This window comes from Saccopteryx leptura, chromosome 9, assembly GCF_036850995.1.
Source record: "Saccopteryx leptura isolate mSacLep1 chromosome 9, mSacLep1_pri_phased_curated, whole genome shotgun sequence".
NCBI lineage: Eukaryota > Metazoa > Chordata > Mammalia > Chiroptera > Emballonuridae > Saccopteryx > Saccopteryx leptura.
In genome coordinates, this window is record NC_089511.1 from 44,596,259 (window position 1) to 44,623,825 (window position 27,567).

Here is a 27,567-nt window from a genome sequence, read left to right on the forward strand (position 1 = left end):
CATTGCAACCAGAGCCATTCTAGCACCTGAGGCAGAGGCCATGGAGCCATCCTCAGCGCCTGGGCCAACTTTGCTCCAATAGAGCCTTGGCTCCAGGAAGGGAAGAGAGAGAGAGAGAGAGAGAGAGGGAGAGAGGAAGGAGAGGGGGAAGGGTGGAGAAAAAGATGGGTGCTTCTCATGTGCACTGGCCAGGAATTGAACCTGGGACTTCCACATGCCAGGCCAATGCTCTACCACTGAGCCAACTGGCCAGAGCCTGGCAACTTCTTGTTAAACTCCCAGAAGACACTGATAATCCAGGGAAGCCCACTCAGAGTACCAGGGAAGCCCTGTGTCACCATTTTCATAGACTAACCACTGGTCTCCCCTTTGGCTCTCCAGTACTATTACTCCGTGAGGGTCTTCGCTGGCCAGGAGCCCAGCTGCGTGTGGGTGGGCTGGGTCACCCCCGACTACCACCAGCACGACATGAACTTCGACCTCAGCAAGGTCCGGGCAGTGACAGTGACCATGGGGGACGAACAAGGCAACGTCCACAGAAGGTGCGGGGCAGGGGTAGGGACTGTGGGAGGTGGGAGGTCAGTGCTGGGCACCTGGCTCAGAAGCTTCCCTGCTACTTTTTCTCCTCTCTTCCTGTTTATTTTCTTCCAATGGCTCCTGCTCTGCCTTTTCCTCCTCCTCTTCTTTTTCCATTTTTCCTTTTCTATGTACTCCTCCTTTTTCATTTTGCCCTCTTCTTTCTATGCTACCTTCTTTCTCTTTCCCTCCTCCATGCTTTGCTTCCTTCTCCTCCTTCCATAACATCCCAGCAGCCTCTAAGAATTCTAGCTCTGAGCGGCTCAGGGGCTGGGGAAGAGGTGTCAGTGCTCAGGTCTGTAAGTGGTGGAGGTTTGGGAATGAGCCCCCTAGAATGGTATGCTAGGAGACTGGGGAAGGGGTGCCTGGGGCCCAGAGTGCCTTGGCTGAGGACCTGTGCACTGACCATCCCTGTCTCCTCCAGCCTCAAGTGCAGCAACTGCTACATGGTGTGGGGTGGCGACTTTGTGAGCTCCGGGCAGCAAGGCCGGATCAGCCACATGGACCTTGTCATTGGCTGCCTGGTGGACTTGGCCACTGGCCTAATGACCTTTACAGCCAATGGCAAAGAGAGCAACACCTTTTTCCAGGTGAGCCCAGACCTCTGCAGCTTGGCAATAGCGTCCTCATGTCCCAGCATCCTGGGAAAACCTCCCAGACATCCCTGGAGGCCAGACCTTAGGAAGACGGGACAAAGCACCTAGTCTGTTCTCAAGACGGGCTGAAGCTGGGAGGCCCCGGGAGACCACCTAGTTGAACAACCTATTGAACTGAGGTCCAGAAAGGAGACAGAGCATAGCCTTGACCTTAGAGAGAGGTCCATATTCCCTAGTAGGCTGGGTGCCACCAGTCGCCACATTTTCTCTAATCACGGAACACCGTTGGTGGGCCAGAATCCTAAAGTAAGGTTTTCCTTCTCAGTATTTTATTATGAAAAATTTCAAGTATACTGCAAAATTAAAAGGAAATGTACAGCCTGACCAGGTGGTGGCGCAGTGAATAGAGCGTCAGACTGGGATGTGGAAGGACCCAGGTTCGAGACCCCGAGGTTGCCAGCTTGAGCGCGGGCTCATCTGGCTTGAGCCAAAAAAAGCTCACCAGCTTGGACCCAAGGTCGCTGGCTCGAGCAAGGGGTTACTGCTCGGTCTGCTGAAGGCCCACGGTCAAGGCACATATGAGAAAGCAATCAATGAACAACTAAGGAGTCCCAACGAAAAACTGATGATTGATGCTTCTCATCTCTCTCCGTTCCTGTCTGTCTGTCCCTATCTATCCCTCTCTCTGTCCCTGTAAAAATAAATAAATAAATAAAAATTAAAAAAAAAAAAAAAAGGATATGTACAGTGAACACCCATATACCCACTGCCAAGAATCTACCATCCATGTTTTACTACAGTGAATATATAAAATATTTGTTCTCCTATACACCCATTAATCCATCTAAGTTGCATTTTATAAAACTTAATTTTAAGTAGAGAACTTCAAAAATGTACAAATATAGAATAGCATAATAACCCTCCATGCCCTCATTACGCAGCCTCAGCTATTGTAGCCTCACAGCCAGTCTGCCTTCGTCCCTACCCCCCATCCACCTTCACTTCCACACTCACCAGATGACTTTTTTTTTTTAATTTTTATTTATTGACTTTAAAGATAGAGGAGAGAGACAAGTGGAGGGAGTCAGAAGTATCAACTCATAGTTGCTTCACTTCAGTTGTTCATTGTCTTATATGCCTTGACCAGGCAAGCCCAGGGTTTCGAACCAGCAACCTCAGCGTTCCAGGTCAATGCTCTATCCCCTGTGCCACCACAGGCCTGGCCCACCTGGATGACTTTGAAAGAGATCCCAGACATCATATGGTTTTTATCTATTTTCAGGATATATCTCTAAAAAGGTGTCTTTAAAGAAGCATAACCACAATACCAATAGCACCTTTAAAAAATCCTAGTAATTCCTAAATACCATCAAATATCCAATCCATGTTCAAATTCCTCTGGTTCTCTCATAGACATCTTTGTACCATTTGTTGTTTGTATTGAAGTCTAAATAAGCTCATATATTTTATTTTATTTTATTTATTATTATTATTATTATTATTTGTAATTTTCTGAAGTGAAAAGCAGGGAGGCAGAGAGACAGACTCCCGCATGTGCCTGACCAGGATCCACCCAGCATGCCCACTAGGGGGAGATGCTCTGCCCATCTGGGGCATTGTTCCTTTGCAACTGGAGCCATTCTAGTGCCTGAGGTGGAGGCCATGGAGCATCCTCAGTGCCCAGGCCAACTTTGCTCCAATGGAGCCTTGGCTGCAGGAGGGGAAGAGAGAGAGACAGAGAGTGAAGGAGAGGGGGAAGGGTGGGGAAGCAGATAGGTTCTTCTCCTGTGTGCCCTGGCCGGGAGTTGAACCCAGGACTTCCACATGTTGGGCCAATGCTCTACCGCTGAGCCAACCGGGCAGGGCTTAAATAAGCTCATATATTTTAATGATTGTTATGTCCTTGAATCTCTTTTTACATGTATATTTCCCCTCCATATTTCTCTCTCTCTCTCTCTCTCTGAAATGTATTTGTTGAAGAAATCAAGCTGTTAATTCTTTAGAGAGCTTCACTCATCAAAGTGTGGTCCCTGGACCAGTGGGGTCTGCATCACCTGAGAGTTTATTAAAAGGCAGAATTTCTACAAAAATATTTTCTACATCACTAATCATCAGGGAAATGCAAATTAAAACAACAATGATATATCACCTCACATCTGTCAGAATGGCTATTGTCAATAAATCAACAAGTGTTGGCCTGACCTGTGGTGGCACAGCGGATAAAGCGTCAACCTGGAAATGCTGAGGTCGCCGGTTCAAAACCCTGGCTTGCCTGGTCAAGGCACATATGGGAGTTGATGCTTCCTGCTCCTCCCCCTTCTCTCTCTCTCTCTCTTCCCCCCTCCTCTCTAAAATGAATAAATTAAAAAAAAATTAAAAAAAAAAGAATCAACAAGTGTTGGTGAGGATGTGGAGAAAAGGGAACCCTGGTGTACTGCTTGTGGGAATGAAAATGGTGCAGTCACTATGAAAAACTGTATGGAAGTACCTCAAAAAAATTAAAGACACAACTGCCATATCACCCAGCAATTCCATTTCTGGGTATTTATCTGAAGAAATACATAACACCAATTTGAAAAGACATATGGACCTCTATGTTCATTGTAGCATTATTATTTTGTTTTATTTATTTATTTACTTATTGTTTTATTCCGAAGTTAGAAGCAGGGAGGCAGCCAGACAGACTCCCAAATGCGCCCCACTGGGATCCACCTGGCATGCCCACCAGGGGGCGATGCTTGGCCCATCTGGGGCATTGCTCTGCTGTGGCTAGAGCTATTCTAGCGCCTGAGGCGGAAGCCATGGAGCCATCCTCAGCACCCAGGCCAACTTTGCTCCCATGGAGCCTTGGCTGCGGGAGGGGAAGAGAGAGACAGAGAGGAAGGAGAGGGGGAAGGGTGAAGAAGCAGATGGGCGCTTCTTCTGTGTGCCCTGGCCGAGAATCAAACCTAAGACTTTCACACACCAGGCTGACGTTCTACCACTGAGCCAACCGGCCAGGGCTGTTTTGTTTTATAGTGAGAGAGAGAAAGGGAGAGGGACAGACAGACAGGAAGGGAGAGAGATGAGAAGCATCAACTTGTAGTTGCAGCACCTTAGTTGTGCATTGATTGCTTCTCATACGTGCCTTCATAAGGGAGCTCCAGCTGAGCCAGTGACCCCTTGCTCAAGCCAGCGACCTTGGGCTCAAGTACAGCATAGGGAATATAGTTGATAATATTGTATGTATTGTGTCAGGCGGGTACTAGACTTATCAGGGTGGTCACTTTGTAAAGTTGTACTATGTTGTACATCTGAAAATAGTATAATATTTTATGTCAACAGTAATTTAAAACAATTTTTTAAAGAAAAATGCCTATTCTCAAGCCTCTCCCCAGACCTACTGACTCAGAATGTGCATTTTTAACAAAGCCCAGGGAATTCTTTGTGCACACTTGTCATCTGAACACTGAGAGTTAGTTCCCCACTGTCAGGATCTGGCTGACAAAGCCCTGCGATATCCTTCTAACATTTTCCTCTGTCCCCTGTATTCCCTGCAAACTGGAAGATGGGTGCAGAGGTGCAATAGATCCAGGTTTGGTTTTTATTTTATTATTATTATTATTTTTTTCATTTTTCCGAAGCTGGAAACAGGGAGGCAGTCAGACAGACTCCTGCATGCACCCGACCGGGATCCACCCGGCACGCCCACCAGGGGGCGATGTTCTGCCCCTCTGGGGCATCGCTCTGTTGCACCCAGAGCCATTCTAGCGCCTGAGGCAGGGGCCACAGAGCCATCCCCAGCACCCGGGCCATCTTTGCTCCAATGGAGCCTCGGCTGCGGGAGGGGAAGAGAGAGACAGAGAGAAAGGAGAGGGGGAGGGGTGGAGAAGCAGATGGGCGCTTCTCCTGTGTGCCCTGGCCGGGAATCAAACCCGGGACTCCTGCACACCAGGCCGATGCTCTACCACTGAGCCAACCGGCCAGGGCCCAGGTTTGGTTTTGGCAAGACTGTTTCCCAGGTGTTTGTGGTGGTGGAGGCTGGGTGGGTTCCACTGGGAAGATCAGAGGGGCTGGGGGAAGGGGAGTTAGAGGACACTTTCTGGGTTTTGGAGAATGAATAAACTTGGCAGAGAAATGGGAATGGCATTTGTGGTGGGGGAGATGATGTGCACAGAGACCCAGAGGACAGCTTGTCCCAGTGGAGTTGGAAGAGGATGTTCTGGCTGGATCAGAGGGTGACTTTGGGGCCTCTGTGGAGCCGACAGTGCCTGAGTTTGGATCTGCAGATGCCAACAGAATCAGGATGAGACAGTCAGCCCCAGAGTGAGTTCCAAAGTCAACACCACCTCCAGCTCACCCTCTTCTTCATCCTGCCTTGTTCTCCCTTGTCAGGTGGAACCCAACACGAAGCTCTTTCCTGCTGTCTTTGTCCTGCCCACACACCAGAACGTCATCCAGTTTGAGCTGGGGAAGCAGAAGGTAAGACTGCAGTGATGGGAGAGGTCAAGGTGGGGGAGGTATGGGAGGTCAGGCTGGAAGAGTAGCCGGAAGGGAGGGGTCTATCTGGGAGGTTTCCCTGGAAGCAGGGTGGCAGGACCGAGAACTGGGAGTCCTGACCCATGCACCATGCCTCCAGAACATCATGCCACTGTCGGCCGCCATGTTTCTGAGTGAGCGCAAGAACCCGGCCCCGCAGTGCCCACCACGGCTGGAGATGCAGATGCTGATGCCCATCTCGTGGAGCCGCATGCCCAACCACTTCCTGCAGGTGGAGACTCAGCGTGCTGGCGAGCGGCTGGGCTGGGTCGTGCAGTGTGAGGAGCCACTGACCATGATGGCGCTGCACATCCCTGAGGAGAACAGGTCAGGGCCAGCCCAGCTGCACTAGGGGGTGGGGTGGTGGGGGTGGGTATTGCAAACACTTCTGGTTCTGGATCCAACTCAGTGCCCCCCCACCACTACTCTGGGACTCTAGGAAACACTCCAAAAGGCTGCAGATCTAATTTACTGTTCACAGATAACACCCCAGGGGGCCTCAGGTTCATCTCAGTGGACCCAAGACACAATTCAGGGGACCCAGACTCAGCCCAGGCACCCCCAGATGCACTCTAGGGAACTCCAGCCCTACCTCAGGGGACCCTAGACTCTTCTTAATGGACCATAGACCCACCTCAGGGTACCAGAGGCAACATCTCAAGGAGCTTCAGACCCACCATGCAGGGCTCCAAACCCATTTTAGGGAGCCCAGACCCACATCAAAAACCCACACAAAAGCCTGACCTGTGGTGGTGCAGTGGATAAAGCATCGACCTGGAAATGCTGAGGTCGCTGGTTCGAAACCCTGGGCTTGCCTGGTCAAGGCACATATGGGAGTTGATGCTTCCTGCTCCTCCCCCCTTCTCTCTCGCTGTCTCTCCTCTCTCTCTCTTTGTCTCTCCCTCTCCTCTCTCTAAAAAAAAAAAAGAATGATTATAAAAAAAAAAACCACACAACACCCCAGGGACCTCAAGTACACTGGGAGGGTCCTGTGCATTACTTGGAGAGGCCAAGAAGGTCTCTTGGGTACACCCAGGAGGACTTCCGATGTATTCCATGAAGTTCTTCAAACCCATTCCAGGAGACCCAGACACACTTGGGTGGACATATGTTCACATGTATGGCAGAAATGCTCTGCAGGATTCTAAGCATGTCCAGGAATCCTAGATTCACCCAGGAGGCTCCCAACATGCGTCATCTTTCCTTTATTCATTCACTTGACAAATAGCTTTGAACTCCTGTGACTGGTAGCATTCTCGGCTGGAGACACAAAACCCTGTGAACAAACATTCTAGTAATGCTCACGTATAACTCAGTGGGCTCACACTCATCTTCAGGGGCCAGACACATTCATTTATTCAGTCAACAAATATCTACTGAGCATTTGCTATGTGTTAAGTCCTGTTTAGGTTTTGGGAATACAGAAAGGAAAAAAAAAACGCCCAGAACAGGCAGAAATGTCCTTCCGTAGTGGTGTTTACATTCTAGCAGTGCTTAGGCATAATCAGGGTCTCAGACCTGCTAGGGGTGAAGGGGGGATTCAGGCCTAATTTGGGATTCCAGATATATCTCAGAGTCACCAGATCTCCTCTGTGGAGTCACAGATACCCCCAGAGTGCCAGACATTCCCCCAGACCCTGGAAGGACTTCCAGAACCACTGAAAGGCTCCACAGACCTCATGAAACTTGGCCCAGCAGATCGCTAGAATTCCCTGCTGGGGCTGCCAAAACTCACCTATGCACCTTTTTGCTTCTCTGTGGTCCATGTCGGTCTCCCACTTCCTCTGCCCGCTCTGTGCCTGTCTGTGGCCCATTCTGCCACAGGTGCATGGATATCCTGGAGCTGTCTGAGCGCCTGAACCTGCAGCGATTCCACTCCCACACCCTCCGTCTGTACCGCGCAGTGTGCGCCCTGGGCAACAACCGCGTGGCGCATGCCCTGTGCAGCCACGTGGACCAGGCGCAGCTGCTGCACGCCCTGGAGGACGCACACCTGCCCGGCCCCCTGCGTGCTGGCTACTACGATCTCCTCATCAGCATCCACTTGGAAAGTGCCTGCCGCAGCCGCCGCTCCATGCTTTCCGAGTACATCGTGCCCCTCACGCCGGAGACCCGTACCATCACCCTCTTCCCACCTGGAAGAAACACGGATAATGGTCCCTGCCGCCATGGCCTGCCTGGCGTTGGCATCACCACCTCGCTGCGGCCTCCACATCATTTCTCACCCCCCTGTTTCGTGGCTGCCCTGCCAGCTGCTGGGATGGCAGAAGCCCCAGCCCGCCTCAGTCCCAGCATCCCTCTGGAGGCCCTACGGGACAAAGCACTGAGAATGCTGGGGGAGGCAGTGCGAGATGGTGGGCAGCATGCACGCGACCCTGTCGGGGGCTCTGTGGAGTTCCAGTTTGTCCCTGTGCTGAAGCTTGTGTCCACCCTGCTGGTAATGGCTTCCTTCTGCTCTCCTCTGTCCCACTCTTCCACAGTCCAAATTATCTGTCCATACATACAATTCCCCTTCCCTTTATGCATCCAACCATCCATTCATCTTTCCATCTATGCATCCTCCACATTTCAATGTATTCCTCCACTACCTATTCACTCTTCATTTACTTTTTCCTCTGTTCATCTGTCATCTATTCATATTTATTAATCTCTTCTTTCCATTCATCCATTCAACCATCATTCATTCATCCATGGACCCATCCATAAATTCACTCATATATATTCTCATCTTCCCATCCACAATTCTATTAATCTATTTATTCTTCCATTCTCCAACCATATAGCAACCCATCTATATATCAATCTGACCAGCTTTTAATGTAGTTTTACATTCAGGCTTCCATTCTCTCATACATCGGCTCATCCACCATTCTACCTATTCATCTATCTACCTACCCACTTACTTATTCATCCTTTTCCTTTCATACATTCAATTATCATTGTTTTCACCTGCACACCCATACATCCATATATACATCCATTCACCATCCACAGATCCATTCATTCTTTATCCCCCACCTACCTGTCCATCCATATGTATTTTTAACCCATCCACCTACCTACAAACCCATTCAACCATCTACACTCATTCATCCACTAATCCATTCACCCAATCTCCATCTTCTATTCATACCTTATTTCATGTACCCTCATTTACATATCAATTTAATGATTTATCCGTATACCTACCTAACAATCTAACTTTTTGTACACAAACTCTTCCATCCAGCCCACTCTACCTCATGATCCATTTATGTTTTCCCATCCACTCCTTTACTTGCTCATACATCCATCAACCTAACCACCTATCTATACATCATTTGTCCTGTCATCCACCTACCCACCATCTCTTCCTCCACCTTTACCTTTACCTCTCCATTCATTGTCCATCCATCCATCTTTCTCTTTCAGACCCTTAGCATCCCATCTGTTAATTCAGCCACCCAATTCTCACCCCATTCATCCATGTTTCTCTTTCTAAACTCTTCTTTTTTATCTACCCACTCTCCTTTCATCTGTTAGCATCCCCACTATGTTGACTAAGAACTGGCATATACTGGAAGCTCTAAGGGCCTCCATCAAGTAGAGGGTGTGTCCTGTTCCAAGCTTGGAAAAATAGACACTTACTTATGAAGGGAGAGGTGCTGCTCATGTTTCGTTATGTGCTGTGGACCATGTGGGTGGGACACAGGATGTGAATCTGAGGGAATGTTAAGTAGAATGAATGTCAGGGCAGAGGTATGCCATTTCTGCTTGTGGGAGGAACCGTATGCAGGAGGAGCCAATGCAGGAGTGAATCTGCCATGTGCAGGAGAAACAAGTCTGGGAAATGATGCTGGGACTTGATTGTGGAGGCTCTGCAGGCCACAGTGAAAGACCCAGCTTTGTCCTGTAGGTGATGGGCATCTTTGGTGATGAGGATGTGAAACAGATATTGAAGATGATTGAACCTGAGGTATTCACTGAGGAAGAAGAGGAAGAGGAGGAGGAGGAGGAAGAAGATGAAGAGGAGAAGGAGGAAGATGAGGAGGAAGAGGCACAGGAGAAGGAAGAGGAGGAAAAAGAAGAAGAGGAGACAGCAGAAGGGGAAAAAGAAGACTTGGAGGAGGGGCTTCTCCAGATGAAGTTGCCAGAGTCTGTGAAATTACAGGTGGGCTGGTTCTTGTTTTCCAACATCCATTCATCTGGTCTGGAAGACACAGTGATGAGGCCTGAGTCTGGATTTGTCCTGAGTGGGGAGCTATGAAAATGTATAGAGCAGTGGAGTACTGCTGGCGAGCGGCTGGGCTGAGTCGTGGCTGGAATGATCTCTCTGTGTGGGTCCTCCCACAACTGTTGGCTTGGAATTATCTCTCTAGTTTTCAAGTGGGAAATGAATTGGAGAAATGAGATCATGGAGAAGTCTGGTTTAAGGATCCAGGCAGGAGATGATGGTAGCTGAACTAAGTCAGAGCTATTGGGAGGGGAGAGAAAGCAAAAAAAATTTCAAGGAAGTCCTGATGGTCTTACCACAATCCCTCCTACTGCATGGTTGTTCTCCCACAGATGTGCCACCTGCTGGAGTATTTCTGTGACCAAGAGCTGCAGCACCGTGTGGAGTCTCTGGCAGCCTTTGCAGAGCGCTACGTGGACAAGCTCCAGGCCAACCAGAGAGAACGTTACGGCATCCTCATGAGAGCTTTCACCATGTCTGCAGCTGAGACTGCTCGACGTACTCGCGAGTTCCGCTCTCCACCCCAGGAGCAGGTCCTTTGACCCCTGACCCTGATTCACTTTATTGTCTAAATCCCAACCTCAACCCCTCTCCTACTCTGATCACTAATGGTACTCAACCTCTAAACGTGTACTTGATGTCTAACCCTACTGATACACTTAGCACATACTTTCTCCCTACCTATCTGTGAATCAGCTTGACCTACGAGTCATCCAGACCAACCCTGACCCCTTTCAAAACTTTGGTCTCCCATATATTCTTCATTAACTCACACTTTGACTTATAACTGTAGACAGGGACTCAAAATTGGATCTTGATCCTTGACCACAGTATTCCTGTTCTGGGGTCTCTGACCCTCATTCTAACCTTTGACCTTTTTCTAGATCAACATGTTAGTGCACTTCAAAGATGGTTATGTAGAGGAAGAATGTCCTCTTCCTGAAGAGGTTCGACAAGATTTGCTCGAATTTCATCAAGACCTAATGGCACACTGTGGTAAGAAGAGGGGATCAGAGAACCCTCCTCCCAAATTTCCGTTGAGATCTCTCCTGAAGTTTTCCTAAGATTTCCTGATCTTAAACATCTATAGTGTTGGCATTATGTAACTGTTGGTTGGTTGAATAAATGAATAAATAGATGTATTAGTGAACAGACAGATGATGAGTGGAAGGATGTTTATATGGGTATTTGGGTATATGGATGGATGGGCTATAAGCAGAGGAATGAGTGAAAAGATGGCTGGATGGAGTGATGGATGGATGATTTCCATTTTCCCTGCTGATAAGGCAATGACAATCTTACTGAGATTCCCTTATGATGTGTTTTTCTCTGGCTGGCTTTCAAAATTTCTCTTTGCCTTTGCCTTTAAACAGTTTGAGTATGATATGTCTATGTGTGGATATTTTTTAATTTATCCTACTTGGAGTTTATTTATTTATTTATTTTTTTGGATGTGCAGATTTATACTTTTCATCAAATTTGGGACTTTTTGGTCATATTTCTACAAGTATTTTTTCTACTCCTTTCTCTTTTCTTCTGGGACTCTCATTATGCATATATTGGTATACTTGGTGGTGTCCTACTGGTCTCTGTTAGTTTTCTTCTCCATTATTTTTCTGTTCTTCAGACTAGATAATTGTTATTATCCTAGCTTCAAGTTCACTGATTCTTTATCCTACCAGCTCATCTATGTGGTCATACTTCCCTAGTGACTTAAGAAAATTGTTACTGTACTTTCCAATTCCAGAATTTCTATATTATTTTTTATATGACCTGGTTCATTATTGATATTCCCTATTTGATGAGCCATTGTCATCGCACTTCTCTTTAATACTTCAGTCATGATTTCTTTTAGTTCTTTGAACATATTTACAGTAAATTATTTAAAAAACAAATGCTTTAGCCTTGGCTGGATAGCTCAGTTTGTTAGAGCATCATCCCAAAGCACAGAGGTTGCTGGTTTGATCCCCAGTCAGGGCACATACAGGGACATATTGATGTTCCTGTCTCTCTCTCTCTTTCCTTCCTCTTTCACTAAATAAACGTAAAAAAAAAAGAGAGAGAAATGCTTCAAATAATGAATACATTTTACAAAAACTAATGGCCCTCCCTGGCCTGCTAATTCAGTTGGTTAGAGCATCATTCTGAAGCACAGAGATTGCTGGTTTGATCCCCGGTCAGGGCATATAAGGAACAGATGTTCCTGTCTCTCTCCTGCTTCTCCCTTCCTCTCTCGAAAATCAATAAAATAAACATTTAAAATTTTTTAAAATAAACATATGGCCCTGTCCAGGTAGCTCAGTTGGTTAGAGCATTGTCCTGATAAGCCAAGGTTGTGGGTTTGATCCCTGGTCTGGGCACACACAAGAATCAACCAATGAATGCATAAATAAGTGTAGTAATATATCCATATTTCTTTCTCTTTCCCTCTCTCTAAAATCAATAAATAAAAATTTTTTAAACATATGGGCATATAAAGAAATAAATTTAAAAAATCATGAACGCATGCATGAATAAATAAACAGATGAAGGAATGAAAAAGTGAATGACTAAGGAGATGAATAAGCAGACAGATGAGTGACCACCCTTCTTGACCACCTCCAGGAATTCAGCTGGAGGGGGAAGAGGAGGAACCAGAGGAAGAGGCCACCCTGGGCAGCCGCTTGATGAGCCTGTTGGAGAAAGTGCGGCTGGTGAAGAAAAAGGAGGAAAAACCTGAGGAGGAGCTGCCTTCTGAGGAGAAGAAACCTCGTAAGGACTGGGCCAGCGGGAATGGAACGAGGTGGGGCAGGCAGCCCTTTGCTTGGGGAGCCTTTGGGTCCAAGACAGGCTGTGAAAAGTAGCACAAAAGAGGAGTAAAGAAAGCACAGGAGGAGTGGAGGACGAGGAGAAAAGAGGCATACTGGGGGTGTGGCCTAAATGCGGGCTGCACAGTATGTGAGTTGGACAAGGGGGGGATATGGCCCTCCAAAGCAGAGACTTACCTCCACACATGGCAACTCCTGTACCACCATGGCTTCTATCTCCTTGGGGCTTATTTTCTATTTTGCTTTTCTTTCTTGATGAAATGATTACCATGCTGAGGGGTTAGAAAAGCAGTTATGGCCTGACCAGGCGGTGGTGCAGTGGATAGAGTGTCGGACTGGGATGCAGAGGACCCAGATTTGAAACCCCGAGATCTCCTGCTTGAGTGCAGGCTCATCTGACTTAAGCGGAGGCTCACCAGCTTGAGTGGGAACATAGATGTGACCCCATAGTCACTGGCTTGAGCCCAAAGGTCGCTGGCTTGAGCAAGGGGTCACTTTCTCTGCTGTAGCCACCCCCCCATCAAGAGCAACTAAGGAACTGCAACGAAGAACTGATGCTTCTCATCTCTCTCCCTTCCTGTTTGTCTGTCCCTATCTGTCCCTCTCTCTGACTCTGTCTCTGTCAAAAAAAGAAAAAAAAGAAAAGCAGTTACAATAAATGTTGTGCCAGTAGGTTGTTATGCAAACTATATATTAACCACATCTCACAAAGACAGAGTCCCTGATGTTGGTACAGAGTTTAGTCTACAACATTCAAAAAATTTTTGCCTGACCAGTGGTGGTGCAGTAGATCTGGGATACTGAGGTTCCGGGTTCAAAACCCTGAGATCACTGGCTTGAGCAAAGGTTTATCTGGCTTGAGTGTGGAGTTACTGACGAGCGTTAAATCATCAAAATGATCTCATGGTCGCTGGCTTGAACCCAAAGGAACTAACTTAAAGCCCAAGGGTGCTGGCTTGAGCAAGAGATCACTGGCTCAGCCTGAACTCCCTGGTCAAGGTAACTATGAGAAGCACTCAACGAACAACTAGAATGACACAACTATGTGTTGATGCTTCTCATCTCTTTTCCTTCATCTTTCTCTTTCTCACTAAAAAGTAAATAAAAAAGAAACTTTTGCCTGACCAGGAGGTGGCACAGTGGATAGAGCGTCGGACTGGGACACGGAGGACCCAGGTTCGAGACCCCGAGGTCACCAGCTTGAGTGTGGGCTCGTCTGGTTTGAGCAAGACTCACCAACTTGGACCCAAGGTCGCTGGCTTGAGCAAGGGATCACTTGGTCTGCTGTAGCCCCCCCCCCCCCCCATCAAGGCACATATGAGAAATCAATCAATGAACAACTAAGGAACAGCAACAAAGAATTGATGTTTCTCATCTGTCTCCCTTTCTGTCTGTCTGTCCCTCTCTCTGACTCTCTCTGTCTCTGCCACAAAATAAAAATTTAAAAAGAAAAAAAATAGAAAGAAACTTTTATTAGGCCAACTCCAGGCCAGGCACTATTGACAGGGCTGGGGAATACAGTAGGGAGAAGAGTCAAAGTTCCCAACATCATGGAGTTGAGACAGACAGACAGACAGGAAGGGAGAGAGATGAGAAGCATCAACTCGTAACTGCAGCACTTTAGTTATTCATTGATTACTTTCTCATATGTGTCTTGACCAGGGGGCTCCAACCGAGCCAATGACCTTGGGCTTCAAGCCAGCGATTATGGGGTCATAATTGTGATTCCATGCTCAAGCTGTCAACCCCACATTCAAGCTGGTGAGCCTGCACTCAAGCCAGAGACCTTGGGGTTTCGAACCTAGGTCCTCTGTGTCCAGGCTGATGCTCTATCCACTGTGCTACCCTTGGTCAGGCTAGAATATGATGACAGATACAAATATACATATGCCATAATGTCAGGGGGCCATGGGTGCTAAGAATAAAGTTGGATGAGAGGAGAGGGACAAAAATGGAGGTGTAGGAGAAGGGGAGTGAGGTGTGCAAAGGTCTGGAGAAGGGTAATTGGGTACACGAGAATAGCCAGAGCAAAGGCCCTGAGGCAGGGACTTGCTTAGTGTGTTTAGAGGTTAATGTGGCTGGAGCAAAGTAAGCAGGAGAGGGTCAAGAAATGAGGTCAGAAGTGATGGGCCAAAGTGTGGAAGGAAGGTAAGATTAACACATTATAGGTCATGAATTGACACCATCGTTTAATGCCAGTGCCTAGAGGTTTCTTTTAACCCCGAGACACAAGAGATATCTGTCTTCTCCCAGATATCCTGGGAAGAAGGGTTGGGAGAGAAAGAGAAACAGACAGATAAATAGATGCTGGCCATGGGTGAGGTGAGGTCCAGTGAGATTCCAGGGGAAATAAAAGGGTTTTTTTGTTTGTTTTGTTTTTATCCACTGTACCACCACCTGGTCAGGCTAAGAGTTGTTTTGACATCATTTTAGTGATATCAAAGTGTTCACAGGTTTTCTTTGTGTCTGTTGACGCTTGTGATGGAGTAGGCAGTATTTTTACAGAACACATGGAATTGAGGCTTTTGCTCTCAGGGGCAGAGTGAAGTGCTGATAATAGTGCTCTAATGTTCTCTAGTAATTCAATTTTTTTCCTCTTGAAACTTGTAGGGGGCCCTCATAGAAGGGGTGTTAGGGTGAAGAGAACAGAGACTCATAGGGCAATTGAAAAAACTCTTCCAGAATCCGTGTACTCCTCGTAGGTGGGGATGGAGGTGGTCAGTAACCAAGAAGCCAGTGGAAAGCTGTGCCTATTCTGCACCATTGGGGCTCAAAGCCCTGACCAGGCAGAGTGTTCTGATCCTTGTGTCCCCTTCCCAGAGTCACTACAGGAGCTGGTGTCGCACACAGTGGTGCGCTGGGCCCAGGAGGACTTCGTGCAGAGCCCCGAGCTGGTCCGGGCCATGTTCAGCCTCCTGCACCGGCAATACGACGGGCTCGGGGAACTGCTGCGCGCCCTGCCCCGGGCGTACACCATCTCCCCGTCCTCCATGGCGGACACCATGAGCCTGCTCGAGTGCCTGGGCCAGATCCGCTCGCTGCTCATTGTGCAGATGGGTCCCCAGGAGGAGAATCTCATGATCCAGAGCATTGGGTGAGGCCCTGGCCCCTCCTTGACTTTGCATGACCCGTGGGAAGGGAGGGGAGCCTTTCTGGCTCAAGCTTGTCCCCTGGGTCACATCCTCTGGATATGATGACGTCTCCTTCCTCCACCTGTGCCTCATCCTCGGGGTGATATATTTCTTTTAGCAGTTAGCCCATCTCTCTGAATAACATCCCCACCCCTTACCTCTCTATCCACCCTCAGGGTAAAAGCTTCTACTCACCTGTAACTCTTGACACAAAGTTCACCCTGTTTGAGCTTCAGTTTCCTCATCTCCAATGGGGAAGAGCCATGCCTACCTCGCAGAGTCCCTGTGTATCTTTACTGAGCTCTTGCTTGTAACAGCAACAACAACAATAATAATATTATTGAGCACTTACTTAGTGTCAGGTGCCTCATTCACTCACTCAACAAACATTTTTAAGCACCTACAGTGTGCCAAGCCCTTTCTAGGCACTTGAGGATACAATGGGCAACATGACAAAGGTCTCCCTAAAGGATCTAACCTGGTGACGGCTCCCCCAGGGGCCTGGGGGCTCTCACTGGACTTGGGCCCCACCCAAGCACTCCACCTGTCCACAGGAACATCATGAACAACAAAGTTTTCTACCAACACCCCAACCTGATGCGGGCACTGGGCATGCATGAGACAGTCATGGAGGTCATGGTGAATGTCCTCGGGGGTGGCGAATCCAAGGTAAGTGTCCTGCTTGGACTGCAGAGCTCAGCGGCAGGGGCCGTGGAGGGAAGGCAGGCCCTGACTGCTGGCCCGCCCTGCCTGCCCCAGGAGATTCGCTTCCCCAAGATGGTGACGAGCTGCTGCCGCTTCCTCTGCTACTTCTGCCGCATTAGCCGGCAGAACCAGCGCTCCATGTTTGACCATCTGAGCTACCTGCTGGAGAACAGTGGCATTGGCCTGGGTGAGAACCCCCGAGTCCAGTGCTGCCCCCTAGTGCCCACTCCTGATAGTCCATCCAGGCCCACCTCAGTCTCTGATGGCTGGTTCACTCACTCATCCACTCAGCAAACACTCACTCTCAACCCACCCTTGATCCGGCCCCGTAATTGGCAGTGCTGGGGACACCCAGACAGCTCGGGGCCTGGCCCTCACGGGGCTCACAGTGCAGCAGCAGGAAAGACAAAACCATCCCAGGCAGCGACAGCCCGAAGTAGTCAGGCCTGGAATGGGGAAGCACAGGCCAGAAGAGCCACCCAACTCAGACTGGAAAGGGGCGGTTAGGGAGGGCTTCCCAAAGGAGGTAAGACAGGCAGGAGTGAGACAGGTGGCTGTGCGCCTCTAAGAGCATTCTCACCACCTCTCGCCCTCACAGGCATGCAGGGCTCCACACCCCTGGACGTGGCAGCCGCCTCTGTCATTGACAACAACGAGCTGGCCTTGGCATTACAGGAGCAAGACCTGGAGAAGGTGTGGAGGAAGGAGGCCTGGAGCCTGCATGCACCTGCTGATTCAAGACCCGTTCTGAGGGGCTCTTCCCTCTGAATCAGAGGGAAATAATTTTCAGGGAAAGAACAGAACCCAGTCACTCATTCATGGGGCTGAAGGCAGGGCAAATCCACACTCCAGCCTCTCAGCTGTGTGGCCTTGGACAAATGACTTAAATTCTCCAGGGTTCTGTCTCCTCATCTGCAGAAAGAATACAATAATTAAAACAAAGTTATAGAGTTGTTCAGAGAATTAGTCTGTTAAAGCATTTACAAAACAGTCAACACTCAATAACAGTTACTCACTATTATATTATTATATACAAATATTTCCAGAGTACCTACTATGTGTCAGTACCTGTCAAGGGCAGTAGGAATGTGACAGGGACTGAGACAGTCAAAAATCCTTGTCCTTTTTCTAGTTGGACATTCTAGTTTGGAGGATGAATAATAAACAGGAATAATAAGTAAAATATATTGTATATTCGCTAGTGATGAATGTTAAAGAGCAAAAAGTGAGTAGGGGAGAGGAATATCAAGTGTCAGAAGGGTGTCCAAGTTTAGACAAGAGTGATGAAAGAAAGCCTCCCTAAGTGACAATAAGGTAAAGCTCTGAAGGAGGTGAGGGGCCACGTAGACATTATGGGGCACAGCATTCAAGGCAAGGGAACAGCCAATGTAAAGTTTAAGAGTTTGAGGAACAGCAAACATACCAGTGTGGTTGGAGCAGAGTGTGTGAGGGGTGAGTGGTGGGAGGTGAGGGCAGGAGGTAATGCAGGCAGGCTGTGTGGAGGGTGTTGTGGACCACAGTGAGGGATCCGGCTTTTACCCTGTGTGAAATGGTGCCACCAAAACATTCTGAGCAGGGGGGGAGGGACATGACCTGACTCAGATGTCTGTAGTGTCCCTCTGACTACATGTGGGACAGACTGGTGAGAGGGAACAGGGAGCCCAGGGTGGAGATCGTGCAGATGGTCCAAGTGGGAGATGAGGGTGGACAGTGAAAGTTACTGTTTGCGGAGGGTTCCAGAGATAATTGGAGTTGCAGAGTGCCAGGGATAGGCAGGGACCAGAGCCCTAGGGAGGAAGGTAGTGTGGGCCTGCCCTCTGGCTGAGCCCTCCTCTGCCTCCAGGTGGTGTCCTACCTAGCTGGCAGTGGCCTTCAGAGTTGCCCTATGCTCCTGGCCAAAGGGTACCCAGACATTGGCTGGAACCCCTGCGGTGGTGAGCGCTACCTGGATTTCCTGCGCTTTGCTGTCTTCGTCAACGGTGAGGCAGGTGGTGGTGGCAGTGGGGTAGGAGGCCAGGGCCACTGGCCACAGGCCTAGCCTGGACAGGAGGCAGGGTCTGGGCACGAACCCTTGAGGTGCTGTGTCCAAGGCTGCCTTGGGAGGGACCCTGGGCTCAGGAGGCCTCCTGACTCAACCTGAGCCACCAGGTGAGAGCGTGGAGGAGAATGCCAATGTGGTGGTGCGGCTGCTCATCCGCAAGCCCGAGTGCTTTGGGCCAGCCCTGCGGGGCGAAGGCGGCTCAGGACTGCTGGCTGCCATTGAAGAGGCCATCCGCATCTCTGAGGACCCTGCGAGGGATGGCCCAGGTGTCCGCAGGGAGCGGCGGCGTGAGCAGTGAGTCTTCCGCCCTTTCCTCAACAGAACAACCTGCCCTCATGTGCCCCTTGCTATCTCACCCACACCAACTGCCTTCCCCTGCAGCTTTGGGGAGGAGCCCCCTGAGGAAAACCGGGTACACCTGGGACATGCCATCATGTCCTTCTATGCTGCCTTGATTGATCTGCTTGGACGCTGTGCACCGGAGATGCATGTGAGACCCAAAGACTGAGGGTGGGACATGCATGGCCAACCTTAAACCTCTTCATTCAGGCATTCAACAACATTGGTCCTGGGTTAGGCAATGCTGGGGACACACCAGTGACCAAGATAGCTCAAGACCTCCCTCTATCAGAGCTCCCTGTCCCACGTGGGGGGGGACCAGGCAGTGAGAACAGAGGGTGGTCAAGACACACACACAAGCGGGGGTCAGGGCTGTGCATCCTAGAGATAGCCGCGTGAGAAGGAGCGCTGCTCTGCCTGCCAGTGGGTTAGGAAGGGATAGAGTGGGGTGATGACCAAATGGGACATGGGCTTTTCACTGACATGCCCAATTACCCCTCCAGCTCATTCAAGCCGGCAAGGGCGAGGCCCTGCGGATCCGTGCCATCTTGCGCTCCCTCGTGCCCCTGGACGACCTTGTGGGCATCATCAGCCTCCCACTGCAGATTCCCACCCTGGGCAAAGGTGTGAGGGGGTGGGTTCAGCAAGGCAGTTATGTTGGGGAGGGTGGGTGTGAAGGGCATCCCTGACCCCCTGCATCCTTGCCCACAGATGGGGCTCTGGTAGAGCCAAAGATGTCAGCATCCTTTGTGCCGGACCACAAGGCATCCATGGTGCTCTTCCTGGACCGTGTGTATGGCATCGAGAATCAGGACTTCTTGCTGCATGTGCTAGATGTGGGGTTTTTGCCTGACATGAGGGCAGCTGCTTCGTTGGACACGGTAAGCAACCTGGCCACCCTCTCTACATCCAGAATGGGAATAGTAAACTCTAAAATTATGTACATATTCTGATTCTTCTTCCCCCACCATCAAGATAGAAGACAAAAACCAAGAAAAACCTTGAGTTCTGGGAAAGGGGAGGTGGAAATCTTTAAGACTTCAGGTTATAAGAAATAATCATTCTCACCTGACCAGGTGGTGGCATAGTGGATAGAGTATCAGCTTGGGATGCTGAGGACCCAGGTTTGAAAACCCGAGGTCTCTGGCTTGAGCGCAGGCACATCCGGCTCAAGCATGGGCTCGCCAGCTTGAGTACAGGGTTGCCAGCTTGAGTGTTGGATCATAGACATGACTCCAAGGTCGCTGGCTTGAGCAAGGGGTCACTGGCATGGCTGAAGCCCCCGTCAAGGCACATATGAGAAAGCCATCAATGAACAACTAAGGTACCACAATGAAGAATTGATGCTTCTCATCTCTCTCCTTTCTTGTCTGTCTGTCCCTATCTATCCCTATCTCTCTCTCTCTCTCTCACACACACACACACACAAACACACACACACACACAAAGAAAGAGAGAGAAAGAATCATTCTCAGAGATGGTTCAGCACCACGGAGACACAAAGACCTGTGCACAACAATGCTGATAACAGAAGGCCAAGTAAGATGAGGATGAGAACTGACCACTGGTTTGACCAGAAGGAGGTTATTGGTGATCTTGACAAAGAGTTTCAGTAAGGCAGTGGGGCAAAAGCCTTACTGGAGAGAGTTTAAGGAGCCTAGAAGTTGAGGTATGAGGGACAGTGAGTGTTGACAGTTTTTACACAAGTGGTGACAAAGGAGGCAGAGGAATAGCAATGTGCCAAAAGGGTAACCTTGGTCAAAAAAAGGTGTTTTGTTTTGTTTTGTTTTGTTTTAGTGAGAGAGACACACAGACAGGGACAGACAGACAGGAAGAGAGAGAGATAAGAAGCATCAACTTGTAGTTGCGACAGTTTAATTGTTCATTGATTGCTTTCTCATATGTGCCTTGACTGGGGCTCCAGCCCAGCCAGTGAGCCCTTGCTCATGCCAGCGACCTTGGGGTCATGTCTATTATCCTATGCTCAAGCTGGTGAGCCTGCGCTCAAGCCAGTGACCTCAAGGTTTCGAAACCTGGGTCCTCAGTGTCCCAGGCTGATGCTCTATCCACTGCACCACTGCCTGGTCAGGCGACAAGAAGGCTCTTCTTAAGATGGGAGAAATAACTGTTGGCCTTTAACTGGAAAAAGGAATACAGGAACTTGAGTCTATAACCATCAGCTTGTCAGAGATATGGGGGCAGAGGAATAAGTTAACTGACACCACCAGGAAGTGACCAGCCAAAGCCAACATGTAGGAAGTTCCACTGGACCAATGACCCAATTTCTTTAGCAAATAAATGGCATTAAAAAGGTGAGGAAGGGGGGACAGAAAGGGACATTTATAGATGGAAAGACCTCAAAGAACTGTCAGCTAAATATAATATACTCCTCACAAAAGTTAGGGGATATTTCAAAATTAATATGAAGCAATAAAAAAAAGCATTTGATTTTTTTATTAAACAAGAACATCAGAAAAGCAAAAGACAAGTCAAAGAAAGTTGTTTGATTATGCAAATGAGATTCAAAACTAGCTTTTATTTCATTGGTGAAAATGCACCATACAAAAGGCTGAAAGTACTGGAGTCTCTGCATGTTCCCTGATCCCCTCATTATTGTGAGCAGTGTATATTGGCCTTTCTGGGGCCCTGATTCAAACAATCTCAACTAAATGCAAAGCAACTTTTGAGACAATTGGTGAGAGCTGATCATGAACATTAAGATGTTGTTAATTCTGTGAGGTGTGATAATGGCAGTATGGAATGTTAAAAAGAAGTACTTGTCTGAATGGAGATAAATATTTAAGTATCTTTGGGTAAAATGGTATATGGTTGGGGGTTCCATGAAATTATCACAGGAATAAAGGTGGGGTTATAGGAAATAAACAATGCAGAAGGTGGAAACTAGAGAACAGTCTAATCTGGGTGATGGTTCATTAATTGGCTTCTCCGCTTTTGTATGCGTTTGAAAACTTGCATAGTCCCGAGTAATAAAGGAGTAGAGACTAGGAGCAGAAAGTTTAAGGGAAAGATCAGAAGCCCGGGTCGTTTGCTCAGAGTTGGCTGGCGCGAGTGCTAGGGCAACCCCAGGAGCGGACCTGATACCCCAACCCCACTCTACGACCCAGGCTACTTTCAGCACCACGGAGATGGCGCTGGCGCTGAACAGATACCTGTGCCTGGCGGTGCTGCCGCTCATCACCAAGTGTGCTCCACTCTTCGCGGGAACCGAGCACCGCGCCATCATGGTGGACTCCATGCTTCACACTGTGTACCGCCTTTCCCGCGGCCGCTCACTCACGAAGGCGCAGCGCGACGTCATTGAGGATTGCCTCATGGCGCTCTGCAGGTAGGCGGGGGTCCGGGGGCGTGGGCGAGGCGGCGGGGAGAAGCGGGTTCTCTCCCCTCCACCGCCCGCTGAATGTCCCGGCAGGTATATCCGCCCGTCCATGCTGCAGCACCTGCTGCGACGCCTGGTGTTCGACGTGCCCATTCTTAATGAATTCGCCAAGATGCCGCTCAAGGTGAGGGCAGGCGCTCCTTAGCGCGCTTATTTACATGCCTCGCCCCCCTCTTGCTCCGCCCTTGGACTACAGGGCTCATTTGTATCAGCACCCACCAGGCTATTTAAATTTTAAATATGAGGCCATTCGTTAGCATTCTCATTTGCATACTGGGATTCCTCGGATATTTACTTTGCGTCATTGGTGCCTCTAACACTCTTTAATTAGCGTTTCATTTGTCTAACAGTGAACCAGCCCGCACATAAATTAACATCTATTTGCATGAGACACACTACTTTTCTTAATTAGATGCTCATTCTCATGCTTAGGACCAACAACCTTCTACTATTCAAATGAGTACATTTATTTGAATAAACAGTCCCACAGCTATTCTGAATATTTGCACACTGTCTCTATTTATTTGAATGCTAGTTTTTATAAGGAGATACTACTTCCATTTCAGATATTTTTATTTTGCATGGTACATCTAAATCAGCTCCTATTTCAAATTTGCATACTGGATGTGGTGACCTCCTTCTCAATTACCATATAGTTGTATGCAGTGGTGTTTATGTTTCTATTCAGCATGATAATTTACATAAGAGCAAAGCACTGCATCCATATGCCCATTTACTCACGACCCTACTCATGGATTAATGTTAGCATGCTTATTTGTGTAAAGCAACACCAGACAAATGCAGCTCTGCTTTAATGCCCATTCTGACTCTAAATTAGAATGCTAAATTTGCATAATAAACTGTCCAGCACCACTCCCCAATAAGCACACCATTCCCCTAATTAGCATCATTTGCATAACCCACATTTTCTTCATAATGTAAAAGCACTGGCAGCCCTGGGCCTCCCAGAACTTTCATTTGCCTGCCAACCTCTCCCGCCCCCCTCATCTGCATGTCCACCTCTTGCTCCCACCCAGCTCCTCACCAACCACTATGAGCGCTGTTGGAAGTACTACTGCCTGCCCACAGGCTGGGCCAATTTCGGCATCACCTCAGAGGAAGAGCTGCACCTCACAAGGAAACTCTTCTGGGGCATCTTTGATTCACTGGCCCACAAGGTCTGGGCAGCTGGGACCCCGAAAGGAACCTGTTTGGAGGGGCTGGGATCCAAAGTTGAGATTCAGAATGAAATCCCCCAATATGAAGTTCAGGGGTGGGAGGCAGCTCCGCAGATTTGGATGCAAGAGAATCCATAAATTGGGTCTCTGGTTTGGGTGACATAGAAGAGGGGATGAGCCTCTCCTTTGGGGGCTTGGTGAAGGTAACGGGATGGTTTGAGGTTCCAGATGGGGCTGAGGATTGGGTTTGGACTATAATCATGTTTGTGGGCTCAGGGAGGGTGGTTGACAGGAGGGGTAAGTTTGAGGTCCTTGGGCTCCAAGAACTACAGGCTCAGCCAGGCCTGTAGTGACTACCCTGTCCCTGGCATCTCCAGAAATATGACCTAGAGCTGTACCGCATAGCTATGCCTTGTCTGTGCGCCATCGCAGGGGCCCTGCCCCCCGACTACGTGGACGCCTCATACTCATCAAAGGCTGAGAAAAAGGCCACAGTGGATGCTGAAGGCAACTTTGATCCTCGGCCTGTGGAGACCCTCAAGTGAGGCCTAGGGGCAGGAGAGGGTGGGGCCTGGGGACAGAGAGAAGGAGAAGGTGACTGTCAGAGATAGAAGGAGGGCCTACAACATCTGCTGACCCTATCCCCCTAATAGTGTGATCATCCCAGAGAAGCTGGACTCCTTCATTAACAAGTTCGCGGAGTACACACATGAGAAGTGGGCCTTCGACAAGGTTGGCATCAGGGTCCTCCCTTCCCCAGAAGCCCCTACCCCTGCAGTCTTTTTCAAACCCCCAGCTTTCCTGAGATTCTTAACTCTTCCTGAGACCCATAGCCTCTTCTGAAGCCCTCAGCCCCTCCAGAGTTCCCTATCTGCATTCCTTAAGCTACTGTCTACCTCTCTTTCTGCCCCCACCCTCCACCTGTACCCTTTTCACCTCCAGATCCAGAACAACTGGTCCTATGGGGAGAACATAGATGAGGAACTGAAGACCCACCCCATGCTGAGGCCCTACAAGACCTTCTCAGAGAAGGTGACCAAGCCTTGGGGCCCAAAGTTGGGGGTCCAAAATGAAACCTCCAAATTTGGGGATTTAGGGAGGAATGAGCCGTTTCATGGGCTAGGATCTAGGTGGATCCCCTTCCATGCATGGACTGTGCCTTTTCTCGAACTTGGTTACCTCCCCTAGACCCAGGACTCTAATGATCCTTCTGGGAGAGTCAGACTAGGTTTGATTCTTTGACCATATACTTAACTGCTCTGAGTCTCGTGTGTAAGACGGGACAGTGAGAATTTGATCAGGAGGCTCTGTTACAGAGCAGATAAGAGACCTGGGTTCAAATTCAACTGGACCACTTGCCTAACCACATGCTGGGTGCTTTCCTCATGTTGGGGCACTGGAAGCCAGGGAGGTCAGTGGCGTAGGGAGGGTGGGGGGCAAGGGGGTCTATCATGTCCCGGGCGCTACTCGCAGAGGGGCGCCAAATGGTCTCCAAGACAAATAAGAAAAGCATAAGAAGCGTAGTCAGGGGGGAGGGGGGCGCCAATAAAGTGTCGTGCCTGGAGCCAGTTATGTTCCCTACGCCACTCAGGGAGGCTGAGCCAGGGTCTCTACCTCCACCTCCTTCTTACCCCATTCCACCAACTTCGCTTGCTCCTATCAACCCCAGGACAAAGAGATTTACCGTTGGCCCATCAAGGAGTCGCTGAAGGCCATGATTGCCTGGGAATGGACCATAGAGAAGGCCAGGGAGGGTGAGGAGGAGAAGACGGAGAAGAAAAAAACACGGAAAATCTCTCAAAGTGCCCAGGTAGAAACGGGGCTGGGGTGGGGGGCGGGGGGCGGGGTCATGAGGGAGATGGTGGGTGGCTAGATAAGGGGCAGGGCCATGAGAGGGTGGGGCCAGGCAGCAAGTGGGGTCAGGGGAAGGAGGAAGGCCAGCAGTGGGGAAAGGAAAGGGCACATGGGTCTGAAGAACTGCAACTGGCAGAGGAGAGGAGAGAGTGGCTTAGAAACAGGGCCTTAAGGAGAGGGCGTAGAGCAGGGGTCTAGGGCCAAGGGGATAGATTGGGTCCAGGCCTGGGCTTCCTGCTAACCCATCAAGCCATCTCTCCCTTGTCCTTCCAGACCTATGATCCCAGAGAAGGCTACAACCCTCAACCCCCCGACCTCAGTGGAGTTACCCTGTCCCGGGAGCTGCAGGTGAGACCCCTGATCCTTTATTTGGGGTCATGGAGGTGTCTGTTGGAGCAAGGGAGAACATCCTCTGAATCTGGGTCTTGACTCACTGCATCCACTCCCAGGCCATGGCAGAACAACTGGCTGAAAATTACCACAACACGTGGGGGCGGAAGAAGAAGCAGGAGCTGGAGGCCAAGGGTGAGGATACCCATCCGACCCCCGCACAGACGCCCTTCCCTGTGGTCCCCTAGTCATAGGCTCTGGAATCAGAAGGTCCTACATTAGAGCCATGGGACTTTCACCTTAAACAATTGCTTTCACCCCCTTGAACCTTTGTTTCTGTGTTTGTACCGTGGGGATAATAGCATTTACTACCATAGGGTTGTGGTGAGGATGTGATGAGCATCGGAAAGCAATGTTTTAGTTATTATCTCTTTATTACTATAATTTTATAAGCCTTCAACCGCAGGTACCACTTCAGTGAGAGTGGCCTGGGTCCTTCCCAGCCCCCTGATTTCTACTCTTTGCCACCTCAGGTGGAGGTACCCACCCCCTGCTGGTCCCCTATGATACGCTCACAGCTAAGGAGAAGGCACGAGATCGAGAGAAGGCCCAAGAGCTCCTGAAGTTCCTGCAGATGAATGGCTATGCGGTCACCAGGTCTGTGGACTGGGAGCGGGAAGGAAGGGGGCAGGGTCAGAACCCACAGGGCAGCAGCTGAGAGAACTGAGACCAGGGTAGGGGAGGCAAGGCTAAAGAGAAGAAGCAAAGAGGCTGAGGACTGGAGCGTGGGGGCAGGGCCAGAGAGGGGAGGAGGCTAAGGGGGTGGGGTCAGTGACAGGAGTGGCTAAGAAGGGTGGGGCCTATCCTATGCGGTGGAGCCAGCTTGGGGAAAGGGTTAAGAGGGTGGAGCCCGGGGAAGAGGTAGGCCTAGTCCAGGGAGGAGCGGGGAACTCGGGGACCTGGGGTGAGGCGGAAACCTGGGGGAGCAGCGTCAGAGCTGGAGAAGGATGGGAAACAGAGCATTCTGCGTCTGGGCTGAACCTTCCCCTCACCTATCCACTCAGAGGCCTTAAGGACATGGAGCTGGATACATCTTCCATTGAGAAACGGTTCGCCTTTGGCTTCCTGCAGCAGTTGCTGCGCTGGATGGACATTTCCCAGGAGTTTATCGCCCACCTGGGTGAGGAGAAGTCCCTCCCTGATGCCTGCCCTAACCTGGGAGCCAGGTCACGCATGTCTCTTTCCTCCCTTGTCTAATTACTGTGTCAGACAGTGTTCTAGGTGTTGAGAATAGCAGTGAACAAGACAGATAAAGATCCCTGTCCTGGATTCGGACAATTAACGTCAGAAATAATGGAATCACTTCGTGTGTTGGAAGGTGGTTAGTATTATGGAAAAAAGAATACACTGGAGTGAGCTAAGGAGTGTGGGGAGGGAAATATTCTAGAAAGACCTTGAAGGAGCCTGGGCGGGGGCCATGTGGACATCTGGGGAGATTATTCCAGGTAGAGGAACAGCCAGTGCAAAGGCTCTGAGAGGTCCCTGCTATGAATATTAGGCAGAGTGACTAAGGGGGAGAGTGAGAGGAAATGGAGTCAAAGAGGTGACAGGGATAGCTCATGGAGTTGCTTCTTAAATGTCTGTAGAGCTCACATTTATATCAAAGTTTAATATTGGAAGTGTTTTTGGATCTTTATTTAGAAGTTTGGTGATGTTTTTGTGATGAGAAATATGCCATAGGAACTTACGTTTTGTTTATATCAATTAGCCAATGGTCAAATCGGTTTCCTTATACATTGTTTTCCTTAAAGTTGCAGTTTCCAAGAACCTAAGGAGGACATTAAGTGAGAACTTACTGTATACAGACCTTCAAAGTGGGAGG

At 49.3% G+C, this 27,567-nt stretch overlaps 1 protein-coding gene across 4 annotated transcripts in view; it reads left to right on the top strand.

Annotated features, from left to right (window-relative positions):
• The window catches only part of RYR1 (ryanodine receptor 1), a 130,456-nt gene that overhangs the window by 37,370 nt on the left and 65,519 nt on the right, over positions 1 to 27,567 (top strand). For all 4 annotated transcript variants that reach the window (XM_066348706.1, XM_066348709.1, XM_066348707.1 and 1 more), the window contains exons 30-58: positions 382 to 542; positions 1,001 to 1,166; positions 5,547 to 5,633; positions 5,791 to 6,017; positions 7,515 to 8,127; positions 9,586 to 9,840; positions 10,236 to 10,436; positions 10,788 to 10,899; positions 12,508 to 12,654; positions 15,531 to 15,804; positions 16,396 to 16,510; positions 16,601 to 16,733; positions 17,145 to 17,239; positions 18,390 to 18,525; positions 18,695 to 18,881; positions 18,969 to 19,077; positions 19,430 to 19,550; positions 19,638 to 19,807; positions 22,052 to 22,272; positions 22,357 to 22,447; positions 23,361 to 23,501; positions 23,879 to 24,042; positions 24,155 to 24,233; positions 24,444 to 24,533; positions 25,171 to 25,311; positions 25,629 to 25,703; positions 25,805 to 25,880; positions 26,219 to 26,342; positions 26,750 to 26,865. In XM_066348706.1, the coding sequence (XP_066204803.1) occupies positions 382 to 542; positions 1,001 to 1,166; positions 5,547 to 5,633; positions 5,791 to 6,017; positions 7,515 to 8,127; positions 9,586 to 9,840; positions 10,236 to 10,436; positions 10,788 to 10,899; positions 12,508 to 12,654; positions 15,531 to 15,804; positions 16,396 to 16,510; positions 16,601 to 16,733; positions 17,145 to 17,239; positions 18,390 to 18,525; positions 18,695 to 18,881; positions 18,969 to 19,077; positions 19,430 to 19,550; positions 19,638 to 19,807; positions 22,052 to 22,272; positions 22,357 to 22,447; positions 23,361 to 23,501; positions 23,879 to 24,042; positions 24,155 to 24,233; positions 24,444 to 24,533; positions 25,171 to 25,311; positions 25,629 to 25,703; positions 25,805 to 25,880; positions 26,219 to 26,342; positions 26,750 to 26,865 (4,627 nt within the window). The remainder of the gene's footprint in view (positions 1 to 381; positions 543 to 1,000; positions 1,167 to 5,546; positions 5,634 to 5,790; positions 6,018 to 7,514; positions 8,128 to 9,585; positions 9,841 to 10,235; positions 10,437 to 10,787; positions 10,900 to 12,507; positions 12,655 to 15,530; positions 15,805 to 16,395; positions 16,511 to 16,600; positions 16,734 to 17,144; positions 17,240 to 18,389; positions 18,526 to 18,694; positions 18,882 to 18,968; positions 19,078 to 19,429; positions 19,551 to 19,637; positions 19,808 to 22,051; positions 22,273 to 22,356; positions 22,448 to 23,360; positions 23,502 to 23,878; positions 24,043 to 24,154; positions 24,234 to 24,443; positions 24,534 to 25,170; positions 25,312 to 25,628; positions 25,704 to 25,804; positions 25,881 to 26,218; positions 26,343 to 26,749; positions 26,866 to 27,567) is intronic.